Source organism: Scylla paramamosain, chromosome 27 (assembly GCF_035594125.1).
Source record: "Scylla paramamosain isolate STU-SP2022 chromosome 27, ASM3559412v1, whole genome shotgun sequence".
In the NCBI taxonomy this organism is placed as follows: domain Eukaryota; kingdom Metazoa; phylum Arthropoda; class Malacostraca; order Decapoda; family Portunidae; genus Scylla; species Scylla paramamosain.
Window position 1 is genome coordinate 16,375,692 of NC_087177.1, and position 26,874 is coordinate 16,402,565.

The following is a 26,874-nucleotide window of genomic DNA, read 5'->3' on the forward strand; positions in this document are numbered from 1 at the left end:
GCAGATTTTTCCTCTTAAGTGTTTGCCAGCTTGAATATACACATTGTCTTTCGAAGGTAACCGTCACCTTTCGCAGAGCCAGCTCGAATATCTCCAGGGTTACAGAATACTTGAACGTAAAAGTTCTCTGCTTCAACAGTCAAACATTTGCTACTGACATAGACATTAGAGAAGTCTTGTCATATTTCCTATACAGTGGAAACCTTCCTTATATGTCGCAGGTTTTCTATATAGTGGAAACCTTCTTCATATGCCGCAGTAATGGAAGAAGTGAAAACTGCACCAGAGAACCGATACCTTTCCTTGTTTCTATTTTACATACTGAGAAATCCCATCATTGAGCAGAAAAAAATGGCATTACAGGGGATGCTGTTTTATATATATATATATATATATATATATATATATATATATATATATATATATATATATATATATATATATATATATATATATATATATATATATATATATATATATATATATATATATATATATATATATATATATATATATATATATATATATATATATATATATATATATATATATATATATATATATATATATATATTGATTAGTAGTTAATATAACTGAAGAGACGGTAACTAAGGTCATGTTGGAAGTGAGAACCAAGCTTTGTTAATAAATGATGTACCAATGAGAGATCAGCTTCCTTAGTAAGGGCGCCCAATCAGATAGCAGCAGGACATTCACCCACCCAGATAAAATCGACGCAAGGAAAAGATGTTGCACAACGAGGCCGCAGCTCAGACCAAAACTGTGTTTCACGTGAACATCAAAATTTCAGAGTGAGGCAAATATGTGAGTTAACTTTAAGACACGTTGTTGTTGTTCTGAATACGAGTAATAAAATACTCGCATATAATTGTTGTTTACCTGTGAAAAGTTAGCTTTACGGGTACAGTTTATCAGGCAGAATGTCAAGAAATTTTGAAGTCAATTGTACAGCGAGGAATATTTTCAGCAATTTGCCGACGACTTTTTTTTCTTTTATTTTATTTTTCTGCTCTGCTCAGCACAGACAGCATGCGGGTTGAATTTCTGTGCTTCATGGTGGCCGTCGCCGCCGCCTCTCTGGTGTCAGGTGAGGTTTTGTCAAAGTATAAAAAATTATTCTACGAGTAGAAAACATTAAAAATAATGTGTTTGTGATCTATACATTCAGGTTGTATTCAGAAAGTAATATAAATTCCTTCATTGAATAATGCAGAAAAAACTAAAACTGCACTTTACATGAGAAGTTGGTAATCGCAGAAATAGTTAAAGTTAGTTCCTGAGATGTTACGATGTTCTTGTCTTGAAGGGATTCAAATGGTCTAAAAATAAATAAATAAATAAATAAATAAGACAGATTTCACTTAAGAAATGTTATGGCGTGAGTGGATAGGTTGGTTAATTCTTGCAAGGTGGATAGAATAGAAATAAATAATTGTATTCCTCTCAGGCGTAGGCGTGAGGCACACAGAGGCAATTGCAGGCAGGGCGGCTGCCGCCTTGCTGGAGACCACCACGGAAACTTCCTGTACCCTCCTCCTCTTCACAGACAAGATATCAACTCTCACAGTTTTCCCGGTGAGCGCGCTTTTCACTCGCACTATTGCCGATAACTGGTGGTTAAACGCAGTTTTGAATAATTACGTAATTATTGTCTAGGTTGTTATCTCTTTACTTTTACAAATGTGCAACTCGCGACAGCTTCCAGTTTACTAACTATTCCCATTTGGATCTATTTCCTACATAACCGTAGTTATCTGAATGACACCCACAATCGTTACACTGGTCAAACTCTAAATGCATTAGGCCATGCCGATGACAGGCTGATTACATGACAAATTGTTATGCATTCGTATACTCACCAGGATATACTGGAGGTGTGGCGGAGGCAATGGGGCGTGACAGTATTCACGGTGGAGGCAAACAGTATAGATTTCAACGTGACGCGCCGTTTCTCTCTCCTGGTTCCCCTTGCTCGCCAGGTAGGTGGTTCTTACCACGGAGACACGATCCTCCCCTCATGACCCTCGTGCTGCACGTGAGGAGGTTGGAGGTTTACACACCGTATTTTGAATAGATAGATAAATTATATATATATATATATATATATATATATATATATATATATATATATATATATATATATATATATATATATATATATATATATATATATATATATATATAAAAGACGTGGAAAAGTGCAAGGTGGTATCATCAACGGAGGAGTAAATAGGATAAGAAGTTTGGTTTAGAAGATCAATGATGAATAATAAGAAGGGAGAGGGGGACAGGAAAGAACCCTGCGCAACACCACTGTTAATAGATTTAGCAGAACAGTGACCATCTACCACAGCAGTAATAGAATGGTCAGAAAGAAAACTTCAGATGAAGTTGCAGAGAGAAGAATAGAAGCCATAGGAAAGTAGTTTGGAAATCAAAGCTTTGTGCCAGACTCTGTCAAGAGCTTTTGATATGTCTAACGCAACAGCGAAACTTTCACCAAAATCCCTAAAACAGGATGACCAAGACTTAGTAAATAAGCCAGAAGATCACCAGTAGAGCGACCTCGATTGAACCCATACTGGCGATCAGATAGAAGGTTGTGAAGTCATAGATGTTCAAGAATCTTCCTGTTGAGAATATATTAAAAAAAAAAAAATTTTGACAGGAAGGAAATTAAGGAATATAATGGTAATTTGAGGGATTAGAACTGTCACCCTTTTTAGGAACAAGATGAATGTAGTCAAACTTCCAGCGAGAAAGAAAAGTAGATGTTGACAGAGTTGGAAGAGTGTGACTAGACAAGGCACAAGAATGGAGGCACAGTTTCGAAAAACAACAGGAGGAACCCTATCAAGTCCATAAGCCTTCCGAGTGTTAACACCAGCGAAGACATGGAAAACATCACGATCTTAATGGGTAGCATGAAGTAGTCAGAGGGTGGAGGAATAGGGAGGAGTAAACCCTGAATCATTCAAGGCAGAGTTTTTAGCAAAGGTTTGAGTGAAGAGTTCAGGTTTAGAAATAGATAAGATGCAATGATGCCAGCAAGTTGAAATAAAGAAGGGAAAGATGAAGAAGCAAAGTTATTTGAGATGTTTTTAGCAATGTGCCAGAAATCTTGTGAGGGAACTTTGTTTTTCGCTTAATTGGGCTGACAGATTCTCCAAGTTCATCAGTATTCTCTTTATAGTGTGTCACAAAATGTTGGTCTTTGTTCTGCTGTTTGTGTATCCTTGAAACGTCTTTTCATATGCTTCAGACTATCTTCAGGAGAGCGCTCTTCTTAAGATGGTCCTGTGCAAACCAAAATTTCACGCATGTATGAAGTATTGCTCCCACATGGGGAACTTCACTTATGTGCAAAAATAAGGGTATGCAAAGATCCGCTCCTCCACTATAACAGACAGTCTTGATCCTCTTATTCCCTGCTGCAAAACTGCATCACACACACACACACACACACACACACACACACACACACACACACACACACATATACCCCTAGTTTGATCATTACAGTTTTCAGTAGTAAGGTGTTTTATTCGTGTAAGACAGCTCGGGGAGCAGGGAGTGCGGCATGCAAGCATGTGTGAGTATGTGTGTGTGTGTATGTCACCACCCCATCCCCCCTCTCTTGTACAGTTGAAGCTGAGGAAAGGAGACTAAAGAATGAAGAGGCTAGATAGGCCAGGAGGGTTGAGGCCGAAGAGAAGGAGAGGATGTATGAAAAATGAAAATCCTTGAGGAAGAAAGAGAAAAGGAGGAAGCTGAAAATAATGGGATATCTAACCTGGAGAAGACTCGAATAGAAGTTAATTCACCTCGTGGTTTGAGGAGAAAGGGAATTAAGGAGGATACTGTGGAAGGCCAGATGGTGAGGAGTTTGAAATTAATACCAGAGTTTGATGAGAGGAAGGTAACCGAAAGGTTTAGTCAATTTAAGAACAAAAACCTCCTGATTTGATTGACCTCAGGAGAGATGGGTAGGCCTGGTGGCTAATATATTGAAGGGTAAGGTTTTGGAAGTCTATGCTAGGATTTCAGTAAAGGATCTGGAGGACTACGAGGAGTTTAAGGCTGACATCCGGAGAAGTTATGAGCTGCAGCCGGAGGCGTACAGGCTGCAGTTTCGTGGAGGTAAGAAAAGGCCGAGTGACTCCTAGTTAGAATGTGCTCGCTATCTGGAGGAGATATTTGAAAAGTGGATTGTTAGTGACCAGCCCATCTCTTACCGTGAGTTAAAGGAACTCATGGTAATGAAACAGTGTATTAACGTGGCTGAGAAGGAGTTGGTACCGCTGCTCCATGAAAAAGATTTAAAAGCCTGAAGGAGGCAGTGACGTGGGCAGATGACCATGTGCTGGCGCACCGGCCTGTGCCATGGTGGATTGGTGGTACGTCTGTTGGGACTGGTGATGTTGTGTCTGGCGCCAGTTTGTCTGGGAGTCCACGTTATAGTAGTGGCTCCAGTAGTGAGTTACCCCTGTTGGTAATAAGTCTCCACCTAGCCCACGATGGAGACAGTATGGAAACATGCAACACAGCACTCCTCGTTATAGTATGCAGTCTATGTGCCATTATTGCAAGAATATTGGGCATTTTAAGTACAACTGTCCAAAATTAGTGACAGACACTGCTTCCAAGACGCCCCAGGAGCCGGTGGCCTTCAGTGTGTTCAAGGAGTGTGTTCCACCCTCGTCACCAGGAGGGTGACGAGGGTGGAAAAGCTGTTGTGGCCGTCAACTCATCTATTGCTACCTCACCGTCCCCTGTGATGTCCGAATTAGAAAGGTGCCGCCCTTTCTTGTGCCGGGGCAGTATTGAGATTGATGGGGTTACAAACCCCGTTACAGTTTTGAGAGACAGACGCACAGCAGTCACTGTGCAGGAACGTAACTGGGAGGCGAGTTGCCTCCGATTAGCCTGTGGGGTACCGGGGAATTGGCGCCGCGAACTTCGCTACGGCAGAGATTATGCTGTCATGCCCGCTAGTAACAGCACAGGCGCGGAGTGTAGAGTTTGTATTGATGCCACAGTTGGGGCAGAGTGCCCAGAGGCCTCTCCCACTACTGGCAAGGGTTTGGACAAGCCAGAGTTAGACTTGTCTTTGAGCCAGTGTATTGGGGCTGACTGCACAATCGCAGTCACCACAAAAAGCACCTGATTTTGGTAAGAGTGTTGCTGAGGGTGAAGGTGGAGTGATGAATATGTATTGTGTGTTTGATGGTTTGCCTCACCCTGTGGAGCTGTCGGAGATGGCACTCAGGCGAAGTTGTCGCCTGGTGTTGAGGCTGTGGGCGCCGGTACTTAGTTTGGGCCCCAGCTAATATTGTCTGAGAGCAACCATGTTATGAATAGTCGGCGGAGAGAGGAGGGCAGAGATATGTTGCTCCATTTTGATGTGCCATTCGGAATTAAGGAGGTATTGGTGCTAGAAGCAAGTAGCAGCCTGGTGCTTGGCCAAACAAATTCAAAATGAACACATAATTAATCATACACATAATCAGACTCAAACAAGGGTCGTAAACTCATCACATAGCATCAAAGATTACTACAGCAATGAAATAATTAACTACTATAACAACCGAAAACTACAGGGCTCCCACTTGGCCCTCCAACTCAGACTGCTGTTTCTTCTTTTTTCTCCTTCTATTCCTCCTCCCATATCCGTCTCTGATTCTACGCCAGGACCTGTGGTCTTCTCTACTACACTGGTGCCCAAGCTTTATTCTACAGAGCATCTTATTCATCTCTTTCCGCCATCAGCTACAGCTGCGCCAATTACTCCTGAGACAGCATGCTGAGCATGGCATGCTGGCAACAGCTGTTGCAGCAGCTGCCAGCATGGGCGGTTCGCCACGTGAGCAAACACCCACCGTGTCTGGTGCCAGCAGGGGAGAAGCCGTCTCCCTGCTTCCAGTACACACCCACAAGGGAGGAAATTGCCGCCTCCCCAGTAGAGTCAGGAGTCTCTCCGCCCTCGGCAGCAAAACCTGCCATACCAGACAATACTAGCTGGGGCCCAAACTGAGTACCGGCGCCCACAGCCGCAACACCAGGCGACAACTCCACCTGAGTGTCACTTCCGACAGCTCCGCAGGGTGAGCCATCAAACACACAACCCAAACTCATCACTCCAACTTCACCATCAGCAACACTCTCACCAAAATCAGGTGTTTTTTTTTTTTTTGTGGTGACTCCGCAATTGTGCAGTTAGCCCCAGCACACTGACTTGAAGACAAGTCTAACTCTGGCTCGTCCAAGCCCTTGCCAGCAGTAGGACAAGCATCTGGCTGGGCACTCTGCCCCAACTGCAGCATCAATACAAACTCTGCTTTCCTCTAGTGGTGTCCTTGCCTTATTGCAGTCGATCCCAGGAATAGCAGAACCCGCAGCCACCTGACGCCGGGGTGCTCATCTCGCCTAAGGGCGAGTAATAACAGAACTAACAAATTCAGCAACATCAGCAGCCTGCACATCCGGGTGGGCGTCCGCTGATGGTGACTGCACCCAGACTCTTCCACCTGCCAGGTGGAAGAGGTGGAATTTCCCCGGAAGGAAATCGACCTGACACTGGCAGGTCCTCCACTAGTGCCACCCGCGCCTGTGCAGTCACTAGCGGGCATGACAGCATAATCTCTGCCGTAGCGAAGTTCGCGGCGCCAATTCCCCGGTATCCCACAGGCTAATCGGAGGCAACTCGTCTCCCAGTTACATTCCTGCACAGTGACTGCTGTGTGTCTGTCTCTCAAAAACTGTAACGGGGTTTGTAACCCCATCAATCTCAATAGTACCCCGACACAAGAAAGGGCGGCACCATTCTAATTCGGACCTCACAGGGGACGGTGAGGTAGCAATAGATGAGGAGACGGCCACAACGGCTTTTCCACCCTCAAGACCAAACACAGCCCGGATCTCATCATCCTCCTGGTCCCGGCCTTGGGACACAGTCAAGGCCACCGGCCACCGAACCTCTTCATTTCCAATATAATTATCATCTCTTCAGACACGCCTTCTGCCTGGGAGAAACCACCAACGCTGCTAGCAGGGCTAACATGTTCGTGGACGATGTGTGTGGAACTAGGTGTCTTCACACCGAACTGAGTTAAATCTACACTGCCGCTCCCAGTAAAGGCAAGGGACTCAGGTTGCGAGTCTTTTCGTTTCCTATTCATTCAACTTTAATTATGTGTTGCTTTTACGGTATCAATATCAAGAATGATTCAAACAAACTCAAGTTGATAAAGGGTTCATAGTATAGCCCCACGAAGGAAAAGTCTTACCTCACGAACTTGTTGAGTTTTCATTGTAAAATCCATGAGGCGGCAGATAATGGGGATAGTTACAATGTAACACACCTAGACTGTAGAAGGGCGTTCGACAAAGGATCTTGAACAAGGTTAGGGTGCATGGGATGGATGGAAAAATTATAGGCTGGTTATGGTTATGAAACAATTGCCAATTAATTAGTGGAGTGCCATAGGGATCATTTTCAGGGCCATTATTACTTCTAATATACAATTGATGATCCAGATAATGGACTGTAGCGACATCAGAAAATTTCCGGAAGGAAAGTGTTAAACACACCTAGCGAAGTTCAGAATGAACTGAGGCGGTGTGGCCTTTCCATAAGCATCTTTTCTCTCAAACATTCTGGATATATTAAAGTAGTGGTGAACATTAGTATTAGCTGGTGATATAAAGCTTCTTTTAGGCCGTATTCATCAGACTGAAAGAATAAAAAAACAATTATGTTCTTGTCTTTATATTCATAAAAATCTGTGTACTATAGATCTACAAGGTTGTGTATGTCCTCCATAAATGAGAAAAGAAAAATATATGAAATTATTATGACTAGAAGAGATTCACATTATCATAGATAATTAGTATAGTAGTAATAAATGAAGTGTTATTAAAGGCAAAAATTATTTATAGCGTTAAATATGTACAATACTTCTTTTACGAAGTAAATAAAGCCGATAGATAGACTAATTAAGTCGGTTTTGACCGCAGTCATTCTGCATACAGACTTAATCAGAATAAACGAATGAGCATATGGATGGCAAACGCAATTTGAAATTATCAACTATAAAGTGCTTAGCGTAGCTAAAAGTCCATACGATAGGTAAACAATGAAGAACGAAGATCTGAATAGATCAGAGAGAGAGAAAAAAGGAATTTTAGTTAACTTTTATCCCCATCAGAAGAAAAAAAGACACTGCAAAGAGGCCTTAAGTAAGGCAGGTCGCTCCCTATGATTCATATTAATGAACGTTTAAAGTACAAGTCCCAAAGTAATATTAAAATACTCGGCACAAATCAGATTTCATCTGAATTATTCTGTGCAGTTTTGGTCCCATACTAAAGGACGGATATAGGCCCCTTAGAATCAATACAAAGGATAATGACTAAAAAGATGCATGGGATGAAATGTATTCCTTACAACATTATGCAGATTTTAAAATTTGATTTCCTTAAAGGTTAAGACATAGGTTAAGAGGAATTTGATAGAGGTCTTTAAATGGTATTGAGGATGTAAGTAAAATTCATAGGGTCATAATCAGGACAGAACAAGAAATAATGGGTTCAAGCCAGATGCATGGGATGAAATGTATTCCTTACAACATTATGCAAATTTTAAAATTTGATTTCCTTAAAGGTTAAGGCATAAGTTAAGAGGAATTTGATAGAGGTCTTTAAATGGTATTGGGGATATAAGTAAAATTCATAGGGTCATAATCAGGACAGAACAAGAAGTAATGGGTTCAAGCCAGATGGATAAAGTTAGATTTAAAGAGAAGAGAGGAAGAAGTTGCTTTTCAAATAAAGTGAAAGATGAATGGAAACAGATTGTGAGTGCCGAGTCATGAGGAAGCTTTAAATGAAGATTAGATAGATTTATGGTGGCTAATGATAGGTGGAAATAGGTAGTTATGTTTCTGCCACCTGTAGGCCTGACGGTGTCCAGCAGCTTCCCTTGTCTTTTTATACTCTAAGCACACTGACACTGCTGAGTGACTTGTCTTTTGTTTGTCATGCGGGGTGGCAGTGGCGTGCAGGTCTCTCAGAAACAGAAAGGGGCCGTCATGGAAGATATTTAAGGAACCACTACTATAAAGGATAGTCCGAAAACAAATTCATTATAACACAGAAAAAATGTAATGAAACTTCCCTCTTCAAGGAGGTTAAGGTAAAGGAAGGAGCAAATACAGAAACAGACAGGGAGTTCTAGAATTTACCAGTAAAAGGGATGAAAGATTGAACATATTGCATTAGGGGAGGTAAACAGAAGTGGGTGAAAAAAAAAGTAAGAAGCCTTTTGCAATGCGGCTGCAGGAGGGGGAAGCATGCAAACAGCAAAACAAACAAGGCGGCTAGCGTGAAACTAATGATAAAGGATTGCAAAAGAAACAGTCTTGCAACGAAGAGAGAGAGGCTGAAGACAGTTAAAGAAGAATTGATGAGATGAGAGAAAAGTTTTGATTCCACCCTGTTTAAGTGAGGTTTGTGTAAGTATGTAGCGTTCTCAATAAAAGAGCATATGACGCCTCTGTAGAAAGTTAGTAACTGGCGATGAGAAAAACAGGGGAAGACGACTCAGAAAGCCAAAGTTCTAAAAAAACAGTTCTAACAAGAGATTAGATAATATGTGATGTTTCCAGCTTGGATTATTAATATCAAATGTCAGACCCAGGATGTTCGGTGTTGACAAGGAAGACAGTTGAGTGTCACTGAAGAAGAGGGGACAATTATTTGGAAGGATATCTCGAGTTGATAGGTGCAGGAATTGGGATCTGGATCCGTCGAACAATACAGAGTTTGCTCTGCACCAATCAGAAGTTTTAAATCATATGTCAGGCGTTCTGTAGTCTCCCCATGTGAATTGTTCAATTACTGAAGAGTTTAACGTCTAGAAAAAAAAAGACATGAAAAGTACAAAGTGATATCAGCAGCGTATCCTAGTATATAACAATTAGGGTTATGCAGTCTGTGACAGGACAAAACCCTGAGGAACATCACTGTCACTATAAAATGGGTACTCACAAATGTTTTTGATATGTCTAAGACACCAGCGAAAGTTTCACCAAAATTCAAAAGTTTTACCAAAACTTTTGAAAAGAGGATAAATCAACAGAGGATAATCAACACCCAGAAAATAAGACGGCAACCATGGAACCCATATTGGCGATCAGATATAAAGTTGTGACGTGACAGATGCTTAAGAATCCTCCTGTTGAAGAGAAATTAAAAAAAACTTTGGAAAAAAAAAAAATTAAAGTAACTGGTCGGTAGTTTTTAAGGCTAAGAGCGGGGAATCCCTTTTTAGGAACAGGCTAAATGAAGGCAAACGTCCAGCAGAAAGGAAAGGAAAATGTTGACAGAGTTAGAAGAGTTTGACCTGGCAGGGTGCAAGCATGAAGGCACACTTCCAGAGGAACCCCATCAGATCCATACATAAATCTTCCAGGAGTTAAAGCCAGCGAAGACATAGTAAACATCGTCAAGAATGCCAGTCTTGATAGAAAACATGAAAAATTCAGAAGATCGAGGAGAGGGAGAAGCAAACCCTGAATCATTGAATTTTTAGCAAAGGTCTGAGTGAAGAGTTCAGCTTTAAGTAGATAGATGAGATAGCAGCGGTGCCATCAGGTTGAAATAGAGGGAAAGATAAAGAAGAAAAGTTGATGGAGATATTTCAGGGTAGGTGCCAAAAGTCACGAGTGGAATTTAATATAGAAATATTTTGACATTTTCTCTTGATTGTTTTTTTTTTTTTTTTTTGTCTTCTTTTGATTCTTTTGATAGTTGGAGAAGAGACTTTGTATGATTTCGGGCAGAAATATTAAACACATGAGAATGAGCAGATGGAAGGCTTGATTACCATTTGAGGAGTTAAACACATGAGTATGAGCAGATGGAAGGCTTGATTACCATTTGAGGATCGATTCGCTATCAAGTATAATTGTATAGCACGAGAACAGGCCGAGTAAAAACAATGTTTGGAAAATTTATGGCGAGAGAAAGCCTTCATGTTAAACACTATCACTTTTGTTATGCGCTAAGCACCCACAGATGGGTCTCGGACACGGAGGCAGTTGTCATTCTATGAAAAATCACAATAATCCATTATATATACGTTCTTAAATCCCCCTCCCCAATTATTAAAGGAAAACACCAGAGGCACCTCCGCTTTGAAAGATCCCTAGGAGGAATTAGGGCAACAGAACAAGATACAAATATGAGGTTGTGATCAGAGGAGACCAACGGAGAAACAGTGTTAGAATAAGGAGAATTATGGTCTGACCAGTTTGAATTGAGCGTTTAGGCGTTGTCCTTTCTGGGGATTCTCCGATCTAGGGCGCTGCCAAACCTTTTACTGGGCAATTATCAGATTAGAGCCTATGTGTCGCTAATAACCTCACTCCCCACACACCCACCACCTCTCTCTCTCTCTCTCTCTCTCTCTCTCTCTCTCTCTCTCTCTCTCTCTCTCTCTCTCTCTGCATATATAATCTATATTTCATGCAAATTTCTTTCTTTCAGAGATCTATACTTACATATGAATCGTTAGAATTTGAGAAAAAATCTGCCTGTCAGTCAAAACTGCCTTCCCTCCATCTCTCTCTCTCTCTCTCTCTCTCTCTCTCTCTCTCTCTCTCTCTCTCTCTCTCTCTCTCTCTCTCTCTCTCTCCATTGTGAATTTCGTTTAAATGTGATAGGTTTACTTTAAGATGTGATATTTCCCTTAAACTATGATGTTATATTTTTATTCTTTAGTTATGACTTTTTTCCATACCACCATCGAGGTAAAAGTTAAAGCACGTTGGTGGCTTTCGCTGTTCAGGTAACTCAATTAGCAAACATAGAGAGGTCACTCTGACCGTGTGACCTCTCTCGGTCACCCATGGAAACATGACAACGCCTGGAGGAAACGTTGCCAAATATTGTGGTGTTTGCAAAAAAAAAAAAATGCAAGTATCATAAAAAAAATATATTATACTAACTTACCTTTTTTAGAACATCACAGTGTATGTATACTACAACGCCATTTAATTTTGAGGTAGGAAATACTTGACATGAGGTGTGTCTTGATATAAATGTGGCAGTGCCGCAGGCCGGGGAATCCACAGAAAGGACAATGCCTAAACGTGCAATTCAAAATGGTCAGACCATAGGTGTTAAGAAAAGTTGAAGGTCGGTAGTGATTCTCACCCCACCGTTCGGCTTCTGGACAGCGACCACTGGGTGACACTAGGGCGACCGCAGTTCTTGCATTACTGCGTGCTGGAAGGCCATGGGAATCTGGCGGGGTGTGTGGATAGCAAAGATCTTTGCATCCTCCCACAGGTGTATGCGCATTGGCGGTCCTTTCATTGGGCGTGATAACTGCAGGTCCTCCTTCTTCATCAAAACGTCACTATACTCCCACAAGAAAACTCCTTGGCTTGTGCAGAAGTTGTATTACTGAATGGGAGTGTTGGGTCCGGGGTAAGAGGTGATGGTGAAAGCAGTGGTGACGTGCGGCTGGGAGCGGCGCGTGGTGAGGAGGAGGATGATTTGAGAGGTGGGCCCTCGCTGTCATTGTGCTTCCTCGCGTGCTTGCACACGCGTGTCACCACGAATATCGGCTGAGAGAACTTGGTGGGATTAATGACTCATTTTGATATTCGCCACACTGAAAAGTGCTACACAGATGAAATGTTGTACTCTATGTATAATGATGTTGTTGACCTAGCATACATAAAGTTTCTGATGCCTCTTTTAAAAGATGTTCAGAGGGTTAACAAATCCTTCGAATCCAGTGAAGCAGACCCAACAAAGTTACTTGGAGACGTTACATTGTTAATCATTCATTAGTCATTATTAGTCAGAAAGTTGTTCTGCCTACTTCAGATGTTGATACACTCAAATGTAACATAGAGGAGAACCTGGATCCCAATTCATATTTTGGATATCAGTTCAAGAAAGAACTAGAGGATCTGAAGGAGAAATGATATTCTGTTAATCTAAAGGAGTCACTAAAAGGCAGGTGCATTAAATTCGTGACCAATTTAGTGCAAGAAATGAGGCACAGATTACCAGACAATGTAAAAGTTCTTGAAAAAAATGTTTTTGCTGTCTGTTGATAATGCACTCCATTGCATTAAAGATCCCTTAACTCCTCTAATGGAACTGGTGAGGAGTCTCCTGATATTGTTGATTGTATCGAAAGTCAATGGAAGAATCTTACATTAGCCAAGTGGTGTGCAGTCACCCAGACAGTCTCATTTTGGATTGAAGTAAACAACTACAAAGATGCATCTGATTGCAATCCATTTGAAGAAATAGTAAAGTATGCATTATCAGTACTTATTTTACCTCATTCTAATGCTGAGGTAGAATGAATTTTCAGCCAGCTAAATATAGTGAAAAGTAAACTTAGAAACCGAATAGAAAGAAAAAAGGCAAATACAAATCTAGCAATTCGTGCAGACCTAAAACGACTTGAAAAATCATGTTTTGACTACGAAATTCCACTGTGTTGCAAGTAAGATTGAAACATCTCAAGTTTACAATGGAGATTTGCAGTCATCAGCGCCTAGTACTTCACGTAAGGAGGTGGAAGAGGAGGAGGATGCATCTGACTTGGTATTTTTCAATTAGGTATGTAATATAAATGTTTCTATCGATATACATAGTAAAGCTGAACCTACATTCTCTCTCTCTCTCTCTCTCTCTCTCTCTCTCTCTCTCTCTCTCTCTCTCTCTCTCTCTCTCTCTCTCTCTCTCCCTCTCTCTCTGCGTGTGTACTTTCTGGACTTACCTGAAATCCAAGGTCAAGAAACTAGAGCATATTCTTTAGGCCTTGCTGAAATCTAGCGATTTTAGGTCCTAATCTAACAGGTTTAGAGGTTGAATCTGGCGGGTTTTTAAATTTTTCGATGGCAACATTGGCTGTTCCCCTCGGCGGACGCAAGTCAATGTGTCGCGGAAGCTAGTAGAGAGTTTAAGTGTAGAGCAAGCGCTCCGTTTTCTCCTGTTTGTATGGGGGGGTGAGGGGGTGCACACTATTTTGGGTAGCGTAGTACAACGATGCGTCCGACTTACCCAGCAGCAAAAAAAACACAACACTGCACTACAGACACTGTATCACTGCACTATGCCACTGACACTTGGAGCATCGTACACAGTAGATATTGTCAGTACTAGAGACACAAACTAATGACAAACGAACCACAGCACAAAGATGGCGGTCCGAGCCCGCTTCACTTACTGCGCCATGTGGATTACTCACTAATCCATGTAGGTTGGGATGTAGTTCTTGTCTCGTATGGCTGTCAACGTAAGGGGCTTGAAGCAAAGCCCATGACACAGCCAAACACTATATTGTTCTTATGCCGGGTACAAGGGACACAGCAATCCTAAGTGTCTTCTCGTACTGTCTGTGTGCAACTGGTGCCTGAGTGTGGCGGCCAGGCGTAGCTAGAAGTGTGTGTAGGATATGTGTGTTGTTTGGTGTTGTCTGTGTCTGTCTTACCTAACTAAACGATATTCCTACAGATAATGATAACAAAAATGGTAAAATAAAAGAACGTGGAGGAAATAAATTATTACACTAACCTACGTGATTTGTGGCCACTGATGCGCCAGACTCGTCTGTCTTCCACTCGCTTCTTCTTTCTACTTCTCTTCTATCTTCATAATTTTCTAACAAACAGGACGTTCTGCGTATATATATATATATATATATATATATATATATATATATATATATATATATATATATATATATATATATATATATATATATATATACATATATATATCTGTGTGTGTGTGTGTGTGTGTGTGTGTGTGTGTGTGTCATGAGACAAAAAGTAAAGAAAATTGAATTAAAATAGAAGAAAGTATCATAACGATCATGTAAAATTATTTAGTCAGAATATTTTAAAACAACAACGTCTCTAAATTAAAATGATTTCTCGGATTCGTAAAATGAAACTCTGTAAATATTTTCGAGATCAGTAAGAATTTAGAACAAGGATGTTAAATGAAATTGTAATCTAGAAATTAAAAAATATATATACATATACATATATATATATATATATATATATATATATATATATATATATATATATATATATATATATATATATATATATATATATATATATATATATATGAGATGTGAACTGGCTTGGCGCGGAATGATACATCTGTCCCCGCTGACGCCAGCCCTATTGGGAAACCGTAAAGCCAGTGTTCCCGGTGTTTGTTATACCAGTCAGATAAAAAAAAAAAAAATCCTTTCACAAGATGCTATAGATTAAGTGGAAACTTGTACGAAATGATAACGCTGTGTAGTTATGGAGAAATTCTGAGAATACTGTTTAAAATCCAAACTCGTTAATAGACAGGCTAAAATGTTCAGGAACAATCTGAGAGCAGAGAAGGATTATGGCCTTATAGGGATATTGCTAAAAAAAAAAAAGAATATATATATATATATATATATATATATATATATATATATATATATATATATATATATATATATATATATATATATATATATATATATATATATATATATATATATATATATATATATATATATATATATATATATATATATATATATATATATATATATATATATATATATATATATATATATATATATATATATATATACGAGCTCGTATATATATATATATATATATATATATATATATATATATATATATATATATATATATATATATATATATATATATATATATATATTCGGGCAGAAGGAAATTGTTTGTAATTTGAGGCGGCCCTTTATAAGGTCTGGCTCCAGAGCCCAGGACTCACATGCAAACAGAGTGCTTGGTTGAAAGGTATGTGATCTTGTTCCGGAAATTTTATATTGTTTATAAATCTTGTATATATAGGAATAACCATTTGTGTCTATGATAGAATAATTACTTGTGTGAGAGGCCAACAGACAGCTTGATCGACAGAGAGAACATGTAAACTCCCTGGCCAATTACTTCTATAGTTTTAGGGGAAAAATTCAGGATGTAAACGTAAAATTCAGATCAGATAGGTAAATTCTCTCAGGATTATGTATTAGTCAACACACCAGTGATACACAATATATTTTATGTAACATCAACACTGCTTTTGAATGTTTGATACTGAAAATTATGGTAACTCTGGGCACACTCAAATTAACTTTTTTGTAATATATATATATATATATATATATATATATATATATATATATATATATATATATATATATATATATATATATATATATATATATATATATATATATATATATATAAAGTATTAGGGGCTTTGTCACTTTTTCTAGTATAGGGGCCACAACTCCAAGGTAACAGAATAATCTACTTGATAAATCACTGTGTAATATGAAGCCTTTGGTTTTTATATAGATACTTATATCAAATACAACTAATCTTTTATCATGGGGTTTTCCAATGCCTTATAGGACCCCGGCTAATTAATAAGAACAATGGTACCATACCACATAAATGTATTAGGCATAACCCCATGACTGGTGGCAGAAACCTTTAATTTTAACATCCAAACAAAACATAAATAAAATTACCATCCAATTTAACATCAATAATATTAAACATAATCAAAGAAAAACAACCCCCACCCCCGTGACAATATATATATATATATATATATATATATATATATATATATATATATATATATATATATATATATATATATATATATATATATATATATATATATATATATATATATATATATATATATATATATATATATATATATATATATATACACACACACACAGAGAGAGAGAGAGAGAGAGAGAGAGAGAGAGAGAGAGAGAGAGAGAGAGAGAGATCTACGCCAGGAACACAAGTGTGAAACTAGTATTGCGTCTAAAGAGATATCTGCTCTCAATCACCTTTGTGTTGTCATGAAAACTCCACTTACTTTCTGTTGCTCTTTTCTTCCCTTTTCTTTTCTTTTTAGTATTTAATAAAAAATAAATAAATGAAATCTTTTGACGTTGCAATGTATATTTTGATCTTTTACTTTTGTTATGCGACAGATGTAATGGCCTTATTTTATAAATAACGCAGTGTTTCTCTTATTCTCGTTCATTGCTATCACCAATCATTGATTGGAACTATATTTTTACCATTACAGAAATTTGGTACAATATTTAGTCAAAATTACATAAACAAATTAGTTTCTAATATTTATAAAGGTATTCACAAGTACTCTCATGAAGTATTGTGAATTTGTGTTCAAAGTAATAATATTTCGGTGCATTGGTATTCGTAGGAATTCGTATTCTAATACACAACTCTTGGATTCATTCATGCTTGCCGTTGACTACCGAGGATGACATCAGTATTTTTAATGGATATCTAACGATTCTCATGCGCAGGTCGCCGAGTTGTTTCCACATATCCGAGGATTGAGCACGTAGAACAGTGTTTCTTAATATGGGCTATAAGCACTACTGGGGATGATGAAATAAGTTTTAGAGGTTGCTGGGAAATGCTGTATATATGGCGGTACAGTACCATATCTGTTTCTTACAAGGGATACAAAAGTGTTAAAAGCATATTTTTTGACAAGAGAGTGTAGCTTTCTTAACTTTAATGCCATTTTCAGTTGTACTGATCCATTTTCACGTGTATTTAAGACCGTCCATTGCCACGACACCGCGCACGGGAGGCAGCGCGGGAGGCAATATATATATATATATATATATATATATATATATATATATATATATATATATATATATATATATATATATATATATATATATATATATATATATATATATATATATATAAATATGCATACAGGGTGCGCCAAAAATACCTCCCATATTTCAAGCATTCACCTATGTGTTGCTAATGAACTTATGCAAGTGCCAATGATGTTTTCATTTAGCTAACGAAACCCACCTGCAAGACTGCAAGACGCTCGAGCTCCAGAAAGTGTTCGAGCTTTAAGACTTTGTTGCTCAGTCTCCTACACGTTCAGCTCATAAATATGCTTCTATCTTGGGACTGTCTGATCGAACAGTCAGAAGAATTCTACTCATTGATCTGGAGTTCCATCCATACAAATTAATTAATTAATTGCTCAGAAACTGCATGAACGCAACTGGGAAGTTCGCTTGTCATAATATGACGATATCCTTCAGAATGTTCCGGCAAATACTGTTCTTCTCACGGGTGATGAAGCTCACTTTCATCTTTCAGGCTGCGTGAATAAGCAAAATTTTCGTTATTGGGTGCTCTGAAATTTGCAATCCATAACAGTATTGTTTCTCTATCCGGAACAGCATCATTGCGACCTAACATGTAATGAGTTCGAAAAGCTCTCTGTGTAGCAATTACGGATTCCCCATTCTTCAAAAAACGTTTCTACAACAAAAGCATGATATGCACCAATCCAAAACCATATTGCTAGATGAGGGTATCTGAAAAAAAAATACATAAATAAATGGTAAGTCATTAGCTAAATGAAGACATTGGCATTTGCATAAATTCATTAGCAACACACAGGTGTTTAAAATACGGGAGGTATTTCTGCCGCATCTTAAAAAAAAAATATATATATATATATATATATATATATATATATATATATATATATATATATATATATATATATATATATATATATATATATATATATATATATATATATATATGTAATCACTAGAACCACCTCTATGTTCGTTCCATGAGGGATCAGTCTGATGAGTCTGTGTTGATGATCGGATTTATTTGACAGATTCCTCATGGCACGATCATTTGTCATCTGGCGATTGATGTCAGAGAAGAAAATCATTCAAGACAGATTGCAAACCACAACGAATTATTTTCACCACTACACAACAATAACCCTGATAAGGAATTATTGGATCTTGCGTGGTTTTTATGGTTTTTGTGGTTTATATGGGGATAATCAAACTTTTTTTTTACTTGTAAAGGAAGAAAATAAATAAGCGCTCATAATGCCAAAAGAAACTACAGAAAAAACAAAAACAACCGATTTTGGTTCTGACTTGTCTTGATACTTTTCTTTCGAAACAGTTAAAAAAAATAATAAATAAATAAAAAGAAGAGTTTCGGACTTTGATGATGAAAGGGTAATAGAGTGAAGGTGGACAAAATAAGATAAAAGTAGGTGTAAAATCTTGTGCAACGAGGCATCAGAGGAGCAATATCATGCATTTAACCAAGTTCTAAAGCACAATAAGCATAAAAAATTACGGTGGAAATTAATTATAATTAGAGATGAAGCATCGCGGTAGCGAGAGACATATTAAAGATAGTCTGTTACAAGAGAAGAGCTGATGAGATGAGACAAAAAGATTTTGATTCCACCTTTACCAATTAGGAACCGACTGTCTTCCACAGCAAGTGGCGAAACTCTTGCTGACTCCTGTGGATTGTACATTTAATTAAACTTAAGAAAATCAGTTACAATATTTCTAGATATTTGCTAGGAGGTAATAATTTAAAGGTATATATCAATTAGAGGTAAAGTCATTCATATTCTAGAGTCTAGATAAGACAGCCAAATTTTTCTGAAGTTGTGATCTGCAGAGAAAAATCATATTCATCTCTCTCTCTCTCTCTCTCTCTCTCTCTCTCTCTCTCTCTCTCTCTCTCTCTCTCTCTCTCTCTCTCTCTCTCTCTCTCTCTCTCTCTCTCTCTCTCTCTCTTTATATATATATATATATATATATATATATATATATATATATATATATATATATATATATATATATATATATATATATATATATATATATATATATATATATACACACACACATTGTTACGTCAGTTCCCTTATCTTCCTTATCATGAGAGCGGCCACTTACCGCACACACGGAACCTGCATAACTTTAGCGGGAACGCGAAAGAACTTTCTTCCTTCACACAAAATTACATGCACCCAATTACACGCAAACCCTTCACTCAAAACTCAAAATTATCATGGTGACTCCTACACCAGCCTCAGTGTCCCATCTGGGGAGGGGACCATAAATGTCCCCAGGTCGGACTGCTCTTCTGGTATCGACACTTAACATCCCCCCTCAACTTTTTCTTCATTAACTTCTGCACCATTCGTGATCTTATACTTAATTTTCAATTTATAGAACACCATCTCTCCTCTACTTATAAGGAGGAGGCATTAGGCACCTACCGAAGCGATAATTACTCCCAGTGAGGTCTAAAGCACTAGATCAGGGGTTGCTGTGCACCTTTCATTAAACCCAACTGTGACCTCACTAAACGTTCCCCTTTGTGTATCACAACACAAGGGGGCAGTCACAGCCTGCCCTCTAAAGACAACTCTCTTCACACAAAACTACAAGCAACTAATTATTACACACACACACCCTTCACTCAAAATTCAAGATTATCATGGCTATTCCTACACCAGCCTCGGAGTTTCCATCTAGGGAGGGAACCGCAAATGTCCCCAGGTCAGACTACTCCTCTGGTATCGACCTTAAGTGCCTTGACACCCCCGTCAACTTTTCTTCATTAACTTCTACAACATTCGCGGTCTTAGATTTAATTTTTCAATCTGTAGGACACCACATCTCTACTAAACCTCATCTTTTCCTCAATGAAACACAGGTGTCTGAGGCAATTGACAGTAGCCCCTCATCTGTTCCCTCCTACTTTCTCTATCCTCATTTTCAATCCAAAGCTCGATGTTGCGTCTTTGTGCACAGCGACTTGATCTGCTCTTGTGTCCATGCTCTTGAATCTTCCAAGCTTTCTACCTTCTGGCTATGACTGCGGAGTCCCTCTCAAACTAAATTTATTTGTGATGCATACCTCTCACTCCTTTGACTATAAGAAATTCTTTGACTACTTAATTTCCAAAGTGGAGCACATTATAACTCTCTTCCCTTTTGTGGAGATCTCCATTCTTGGAGACTTCAATGTTTGCCACCAGCTTTGGCTTTTTTCTCCCATCACTGGCCATCCTGGTGAAATAGTCTTTGCTATCCTCTACGATCTAAAAGAATTGGTGCAACACCCTACTCGTATTCCTGACTGTCTTGGAGATGCGCCCAACATTCTTCATCTTTTCCTAACCTCTAATCCTGTTGCTGATGCTGTTATCTTATCTCCTTCGTTTGGCTCCTCCAATCACACTTTCATATCTGTATCTTGTTCCATCGCTCCAGTCCCTCCTCAGAATTCCCCTAAGCGGAGGTGCCTCTGGCGTTTTCCCTCTGCTAGTTGGGGAGGACCTGAGGAGGTATTTTGCTGATTTTTCTTGGAATGACGTGTCAAAGACACGTCTCTGTGTGCTGAGCACATAAGAGATATGATAGCGTCTGGCATGGAAGCGTACATTCCTCATTCTTTTTCTCGACCTAAACTTTCCAAATCTTGGTTTAACACAGCCTGTTCTCGTGCTATACATGATAGAGAGGTGGCCCACAAAAGGTACTTATGCCTTTCACCACCAGAATCTCATGCGCTTTATATTTCATGCCAAGTCTGTTCTCCAACTAGTCAAAAATTCCTTCATTAATAAAAAGTGTCAATCTTTCAAGATCTAACTCCCCTCGTGACTCATGTCACTTAGCCAAAAACATCTCCAATAACTTTGTTTCTTCTTTCCCTCCTTTATTTCAACCTGATGGCACCAATGCTATAACATCTATTTCTAAAGCTGAACTCTTCGCTCAGATCTCTACCTTGGATGATCCAGGGCTTGTTCCTTCGTCTCCTCCACCCTCTGACTACTTTTTGCTACTCACTAAAATTCTTTGCAGTGATGTTTTCAATGCTCTCGCTCACATATACCACATATAACCCATCAGGCTTATGGACCTGATGGAGTCCCTCCTATTGTTCTCCGAAACTGTACCTCCGTGCTTGCACCTTGCCTAGCCAAACTCTTTCAACTCTGTCAACATCTACTTTTCCTTCTTGCTGGAAGTTTGCCTACATTCAGCCTGTTCCTATAAAGGGTGATCATTCTAATCCCTCAGACTACTTTCCTATTGTTTTAATTTCCTACCTATCCAAAGTTTTTAAATCTATCGTCAACAGGAAGATTGTTAATAATTTGCTTTTTCATTTTTTCCTCCTGTATTTCAGTATAATGGCACCACTGCCATCTCATCTAATTCTAAAGCTGAAATTTTCGCTCAGGCCTTTGCTAAAAACTCTACCTTAAATGATTCAGGGATTGTTCTTCCCTCTCTTTCATCTCCTGACTACTTCATGTTACCCATTAAAATCCTTCGCAGTGAGGTTTTCCATGCCCTTACTGGCCTAAACCCTCGAAAGGCTTATGGACCTGATGCGTTTCCTCCTGATGTTTTCCGAAACTGTGCCTCCGTGCTTGTACCTTGTCTGTTCAAACTTTTTTTTAACTCTGTCTATCAACACCTACCATTCCTGCTGGAAGTTTGCCTACATTCAGCCTGTTGCTAAAAAGGGTGACCGTTCTAATCTCTCAAGCTACCGTCCTATTGCTTTAATTTCCTGCCACTCTAAAGTTTTTTAATCTATCCTCAACAGGAAGATTATTAGATATCTATCACTTCACAACTTTCTATCTGATCGTCAGTATGGATCCCGTCAAGGCCGCTCTACTGGTGATATGGCTTTCCTTATTGAGTCTTGATCATCCTCTTTTAGAGGTTTTGGTGAAACTTTTTGCTGTTGCCTTAGACATATCAAAAGCTTTTGATAGAGTCTGGCACATAGCTTTGATTTCCAAACTACCCTACTAGGTAGGGTAGTATATATATATATATATATATATATATATATATATATATATATATATATATATATATATATATATATATATATATATATATATATATATATATATATATATATATATATTAGTTATAAGTATTGGACCCCCTGCCAGTGGGAGTCCGATACTTATGGCGAAAAAGCATGGTCCTCTTGAGAGTGAGCCATTTTAGTCAAAAGTATCAGCCCCTGCCATGACATCACTGCATCCTCAGCTTCATGCCATTGACTCATAGCCTCCCCTCAGTGCTTCCTAGGTACTGTTGGAAAGCAGCAACCTGCCGCGACTTTTTTTCCGCGTATTATTGCTCAATAACATCTTGTGATATTTTTTTTTTGTTTCTTAATATGGCTAAAACGAGAGTATTCATCTCAGACTATTGCGCAAATCATGAGCCTCAAAGAAGCAGGTCATTCAGTTAGAGAAATAAATGAACAGTTGGCAGTACCCAGGACAAAGTCAAACGTTGGCCACGGCGGTTCAGGGAGGAAAGGAATCGTGATATGCCTCAACCTAAAAAATGGTCTGAGCGCCTCTGGAAGACAAATAGAGGGCTGTTATTGTCTTAACATATGCACTGGAGTCTGATGTCAAGACCACTGGATGCTTTAAGCCCTCTGGGGCGCCCAGACCGTTTTTTTTTTTTTTTTTTTTTTTTTTTAGGGTGAGACATATCACGATTTCCTTCCTCCCTAAACTACTGTAACCAACGCTTGACTCCTCGAGGAAGGCGCCGAGTTTACAGTAAAACTTATATAAATGAACATCCCACCGCAGCCACTGAAGAAGGGTTACGGACCAAAAATCGCGATATGGCAGAGATGACACACTATAAAGATATCATCATACAGCACACAAAAGAGAATCGGAGAATTCTAAGGAATAAAGAGAAAGTCCTTAAGAGAATACAAAATGCAGAATTTGCCATCACTTATATATATATATATATATATATATATATATATATATATATATATATATATATATATATATATATATATATATATATATATATATATATATATATATATATATATATATATATATATATATATATATATATATATATATATATATATATATATATATATATATATATATATATATATATATATATATATATATATATATATATATATATATATATATATATATATATATATATATATATATATATATATATATATATATATATATATATATATATATATATATATATATATATGGCTGGGACACCGGCCAAGGGTAACAAATATCCAATAAAAAAAAAAAAACACTAAGATGCCAGTCCCCAAATAGGGTCCAAAGCAGTAGTCAAAATATGGAAGGATAAGTGTCTTGAAACCTCTCTCTTGAAGGAATTCAAGTCATAGGAAAGTGGAAGTACAGAAGCAGGCAGAGAGTTCCAGAGTATACCAGAAAAAGGGATGAAGGATTGAGAATACTGGTTAACTCTTGCATCAGAGAGGTGGACAGAATAGGAGTGAGAGAAAGAAGAAAATCTTGTGCAGGGAGGCCGCGTGAGGAGGGGGAGGCATGTAGTTAACAAGGTCAGAAGAGCAGTTAGCATGAAAATAGTGGTAGAAGATATTTAGAGATACAACATTGCGGCGATGACAAAAGGGTGAAGACAGTCAGTTAGAGGAGAGGAGTTGATGGATGAGACGAAAAGGTTTTTATTCCACCCTGTCTTAAAGAGCGGTATGAGTGGAACCCCCGCCCCCGACATGTGAAGCATACTCCATACATGGACGGATAAGGCCCTTGTACAGAGTTAGCAGCTGAGGGGAGGTGAAAAAAAATTGGCGGAGACGTCTCAGAACACCTAACTTCTTAGAAGCTGTTTTAGCTAGAGATGAGAAGTGAAGTTTCCAGTTTAGATTATAAGAAAAGGACAAACCAGGATGTTCAGTGTAGAAATGGAGGACAGTTGAGTGTCACTGAAGAAGAGGGGATAGTTGTCTGGAAGGTTGTGTCGAGTTGATAGATGGAGGAATTGAGTTTTTGAGGCATTGAACAATACCAAATTTACTCTGCCCCAATCAAAAATTTTAGAGAGATCAGAAGTCAGGCGTTCTGTGGCTTCCCTGCGTGAACTGTTTACTTCCTGAAGGGTTGGACGCCTATGAAAAGACGTGGAAAAGTGCAGGATGGTATCACCAGCGTGGATAGGACAAGAAGCTTGGTGTAGAAGATCACTGATGAATAATAGAAAGAGAATGGATGACAGGACAGAACCCTGAGGAACACCACTGTTAATAAATTTAGAAGAACAGTGACCGTCTACCACAGCAGCAATAGAACGGTCAGAAAGGAAACTTGAGATGAAGTTACAGAGAGGATAGAAGCTGTAGGAGGGTAGTTTGAAAATCAGATTATATATATATATATATATATATATATATATATATATATATATATATATATATATATATATATATATATATATATATATATATATATATATAAAACATCTCGCAATGGACAATGATTCACTCAGTCCTCCCCTCCCTCTCTCTTCTCTCCTCTTTGGTTACAGTCATGGAAATAAGAGAGATCGACGATGATGGAAATGAAGATAAAAGATTAAGACAACAGAAGAAAATAGTAAAATCAGTAACTGGAGTTCCAACATGTCTCAGATCAGCAACGAAGGAAGGAATGAGAGAAAACTTTGGTCGAAATTATTTGCTTATTACAACTTTATCAGGTGCGTCAGCTGTCTTGGTGCGCAACGATCGTGGTGGTGAGTCGCGAGCTGGCCTTCCTTACCGCCTTCGCCGAGTGGTCCCTGAGAGGCCGGCTGTTAGTGTGGGCCACCAAGCTGGTGGTGTTGACCCGCTTGCCACTCCCACAACTTCACGCCCTCCTGTCCGCCTACTGGACTTTCTCTATGATGAACACGGTCTTCCTCAACATGGAAAACAATTACTCTAAGTAGGTTTGGATGTTTTTTTCTTATTTAAGACAAGATTTTTTTCTTTTTTACCTTCATATGGAGTGTTCATATTATAGATGAAAAAGAAATCTAAGAACATTTCCTTTTATTTCCCCATTGTGATGATTTTTTTTTCCTAAATATACAATCCTTAGAAGTCAGCAAGTGTTTAGATACCTGCCATACAGTCCAGTTGGACCCCAGGTAGTGAAGGTGGCTTCCTGGAGACGCTCACTGGGGCTTCTCCCTACCGAGGGGAGCATGATATTCCAGGAAAAATTTTCAAAGTACGTGTCACTATGAATTGCATTGTACCATTCAAAGTTAATGATTGTTACATATTTTTAATTAATTTTCTTAATTTTACGATAATCAAACTTCAACGTACTGCTTCAGTTTCCATGGTGCCCTAGTGAATGTGACCGCCCTACCATTTGCACCATTCTGGGAGGAGCAAAAAGGACCAGATAATATCACGCTGTACTCGGGCACTGATTTCCACACCTTAGCAGCCATCGCTAACGCCCTTAACTTCACACCCTATGTGGTGCCCACCACTTCCTGGGCGGAGGTAAAAAAAAAAAAAGTCACATGTTGTGTATCACCATGATCAAGGGTAGAACACTTTCTAAGAAAACGTCGAGGTGAAGACTGTCTGGCCATTACACAGAACGCCACATGAATTGGTCTTCTTTGTTTTCAGTACACGAAGCTACCAATCAGTTTAGGATGATTCTGACAATAACTTTAGTTATTTATTTATTTTTTTTTTTTAATCATAAGTAATATGACACGTCACCACAAGCATTTATCTAAGTGTATGATTCTACCAACAGGTGGCTCGCCTGGTGAGTGAGCGAGTGTCCTTCATGTCTCCTGTGTATCATAACATCATGCCTCAAAGACTCAAGCGGTACGATTTCTCTTTTGTATACGAGTATGGCTCTTTGGACTTCAGCATGGCTCCGCCGGGCCTCCAGCCTCAGTGGAAGTCTCTATACTACCCTCTGGTGGACATTGTGTGGGCAGCTATCCTCCTGGCCCTCCTGCTTATACCAGGCATCCTTGTTATGGTTAGGAGT

The 26,874-nt window shown here is 38.7% G+C and overlaps 1 protein-coding gene across 1 annotated transcript; it reads left to right on the plus strand.

Annotated features, from left to right (window-relative positions):
- Positions 1-758: 758 nt before the first annotated feature.
- Positions 759-25,797, plus strand: LOC135114498 (uncharacterized). The gene is made up of 5 exons (XM_064030396.1): positions 759-825; positions 1,041-1,108; positions 1,469-1,596; positions 1,884-2,000; positions 25,565-25,797. The coding sequence occupies exons 2-5, from the start codon at positions 1,051-1,053 to the stop codon at positions 25,793-25,795; spliced, it is 534 nt and encodes a 177-aa protein (XP_063886466.1). The 5' UTR covers positions 759-825; positions 1,041-1,050; the 3' UTR covers positions 25,796-25,797.
- Positions 25,798-26,874: the final 1,077 nt, after the last annotated feature.

Bases quoted from the DNA above. Each gene is read 5' to 3' on its own strand.
- LOC135114498 (XM_064030396.1), top strand. From the start codon at position 1,051: ATGCGGGTTGAATTTCTGTGCTTCATGGTGGCCGTCGCCGCCGCCTCT. The intron at 1,109-1,468 runs GTGAGGTTTTGT...TATTCCTCTCAG, and splicing joins CGCCGCCTCTCTGGTGTCAG to GCGTAGGCGTGAGGCACACA. The intron at 2,001-25,564 runs GTAGGTGGTTCT...CAACTTTATCAG, and splicing joins TGGTTCCCCTTGCTCGCCAG to GTGCGTCAGCTGTCTTGGTG.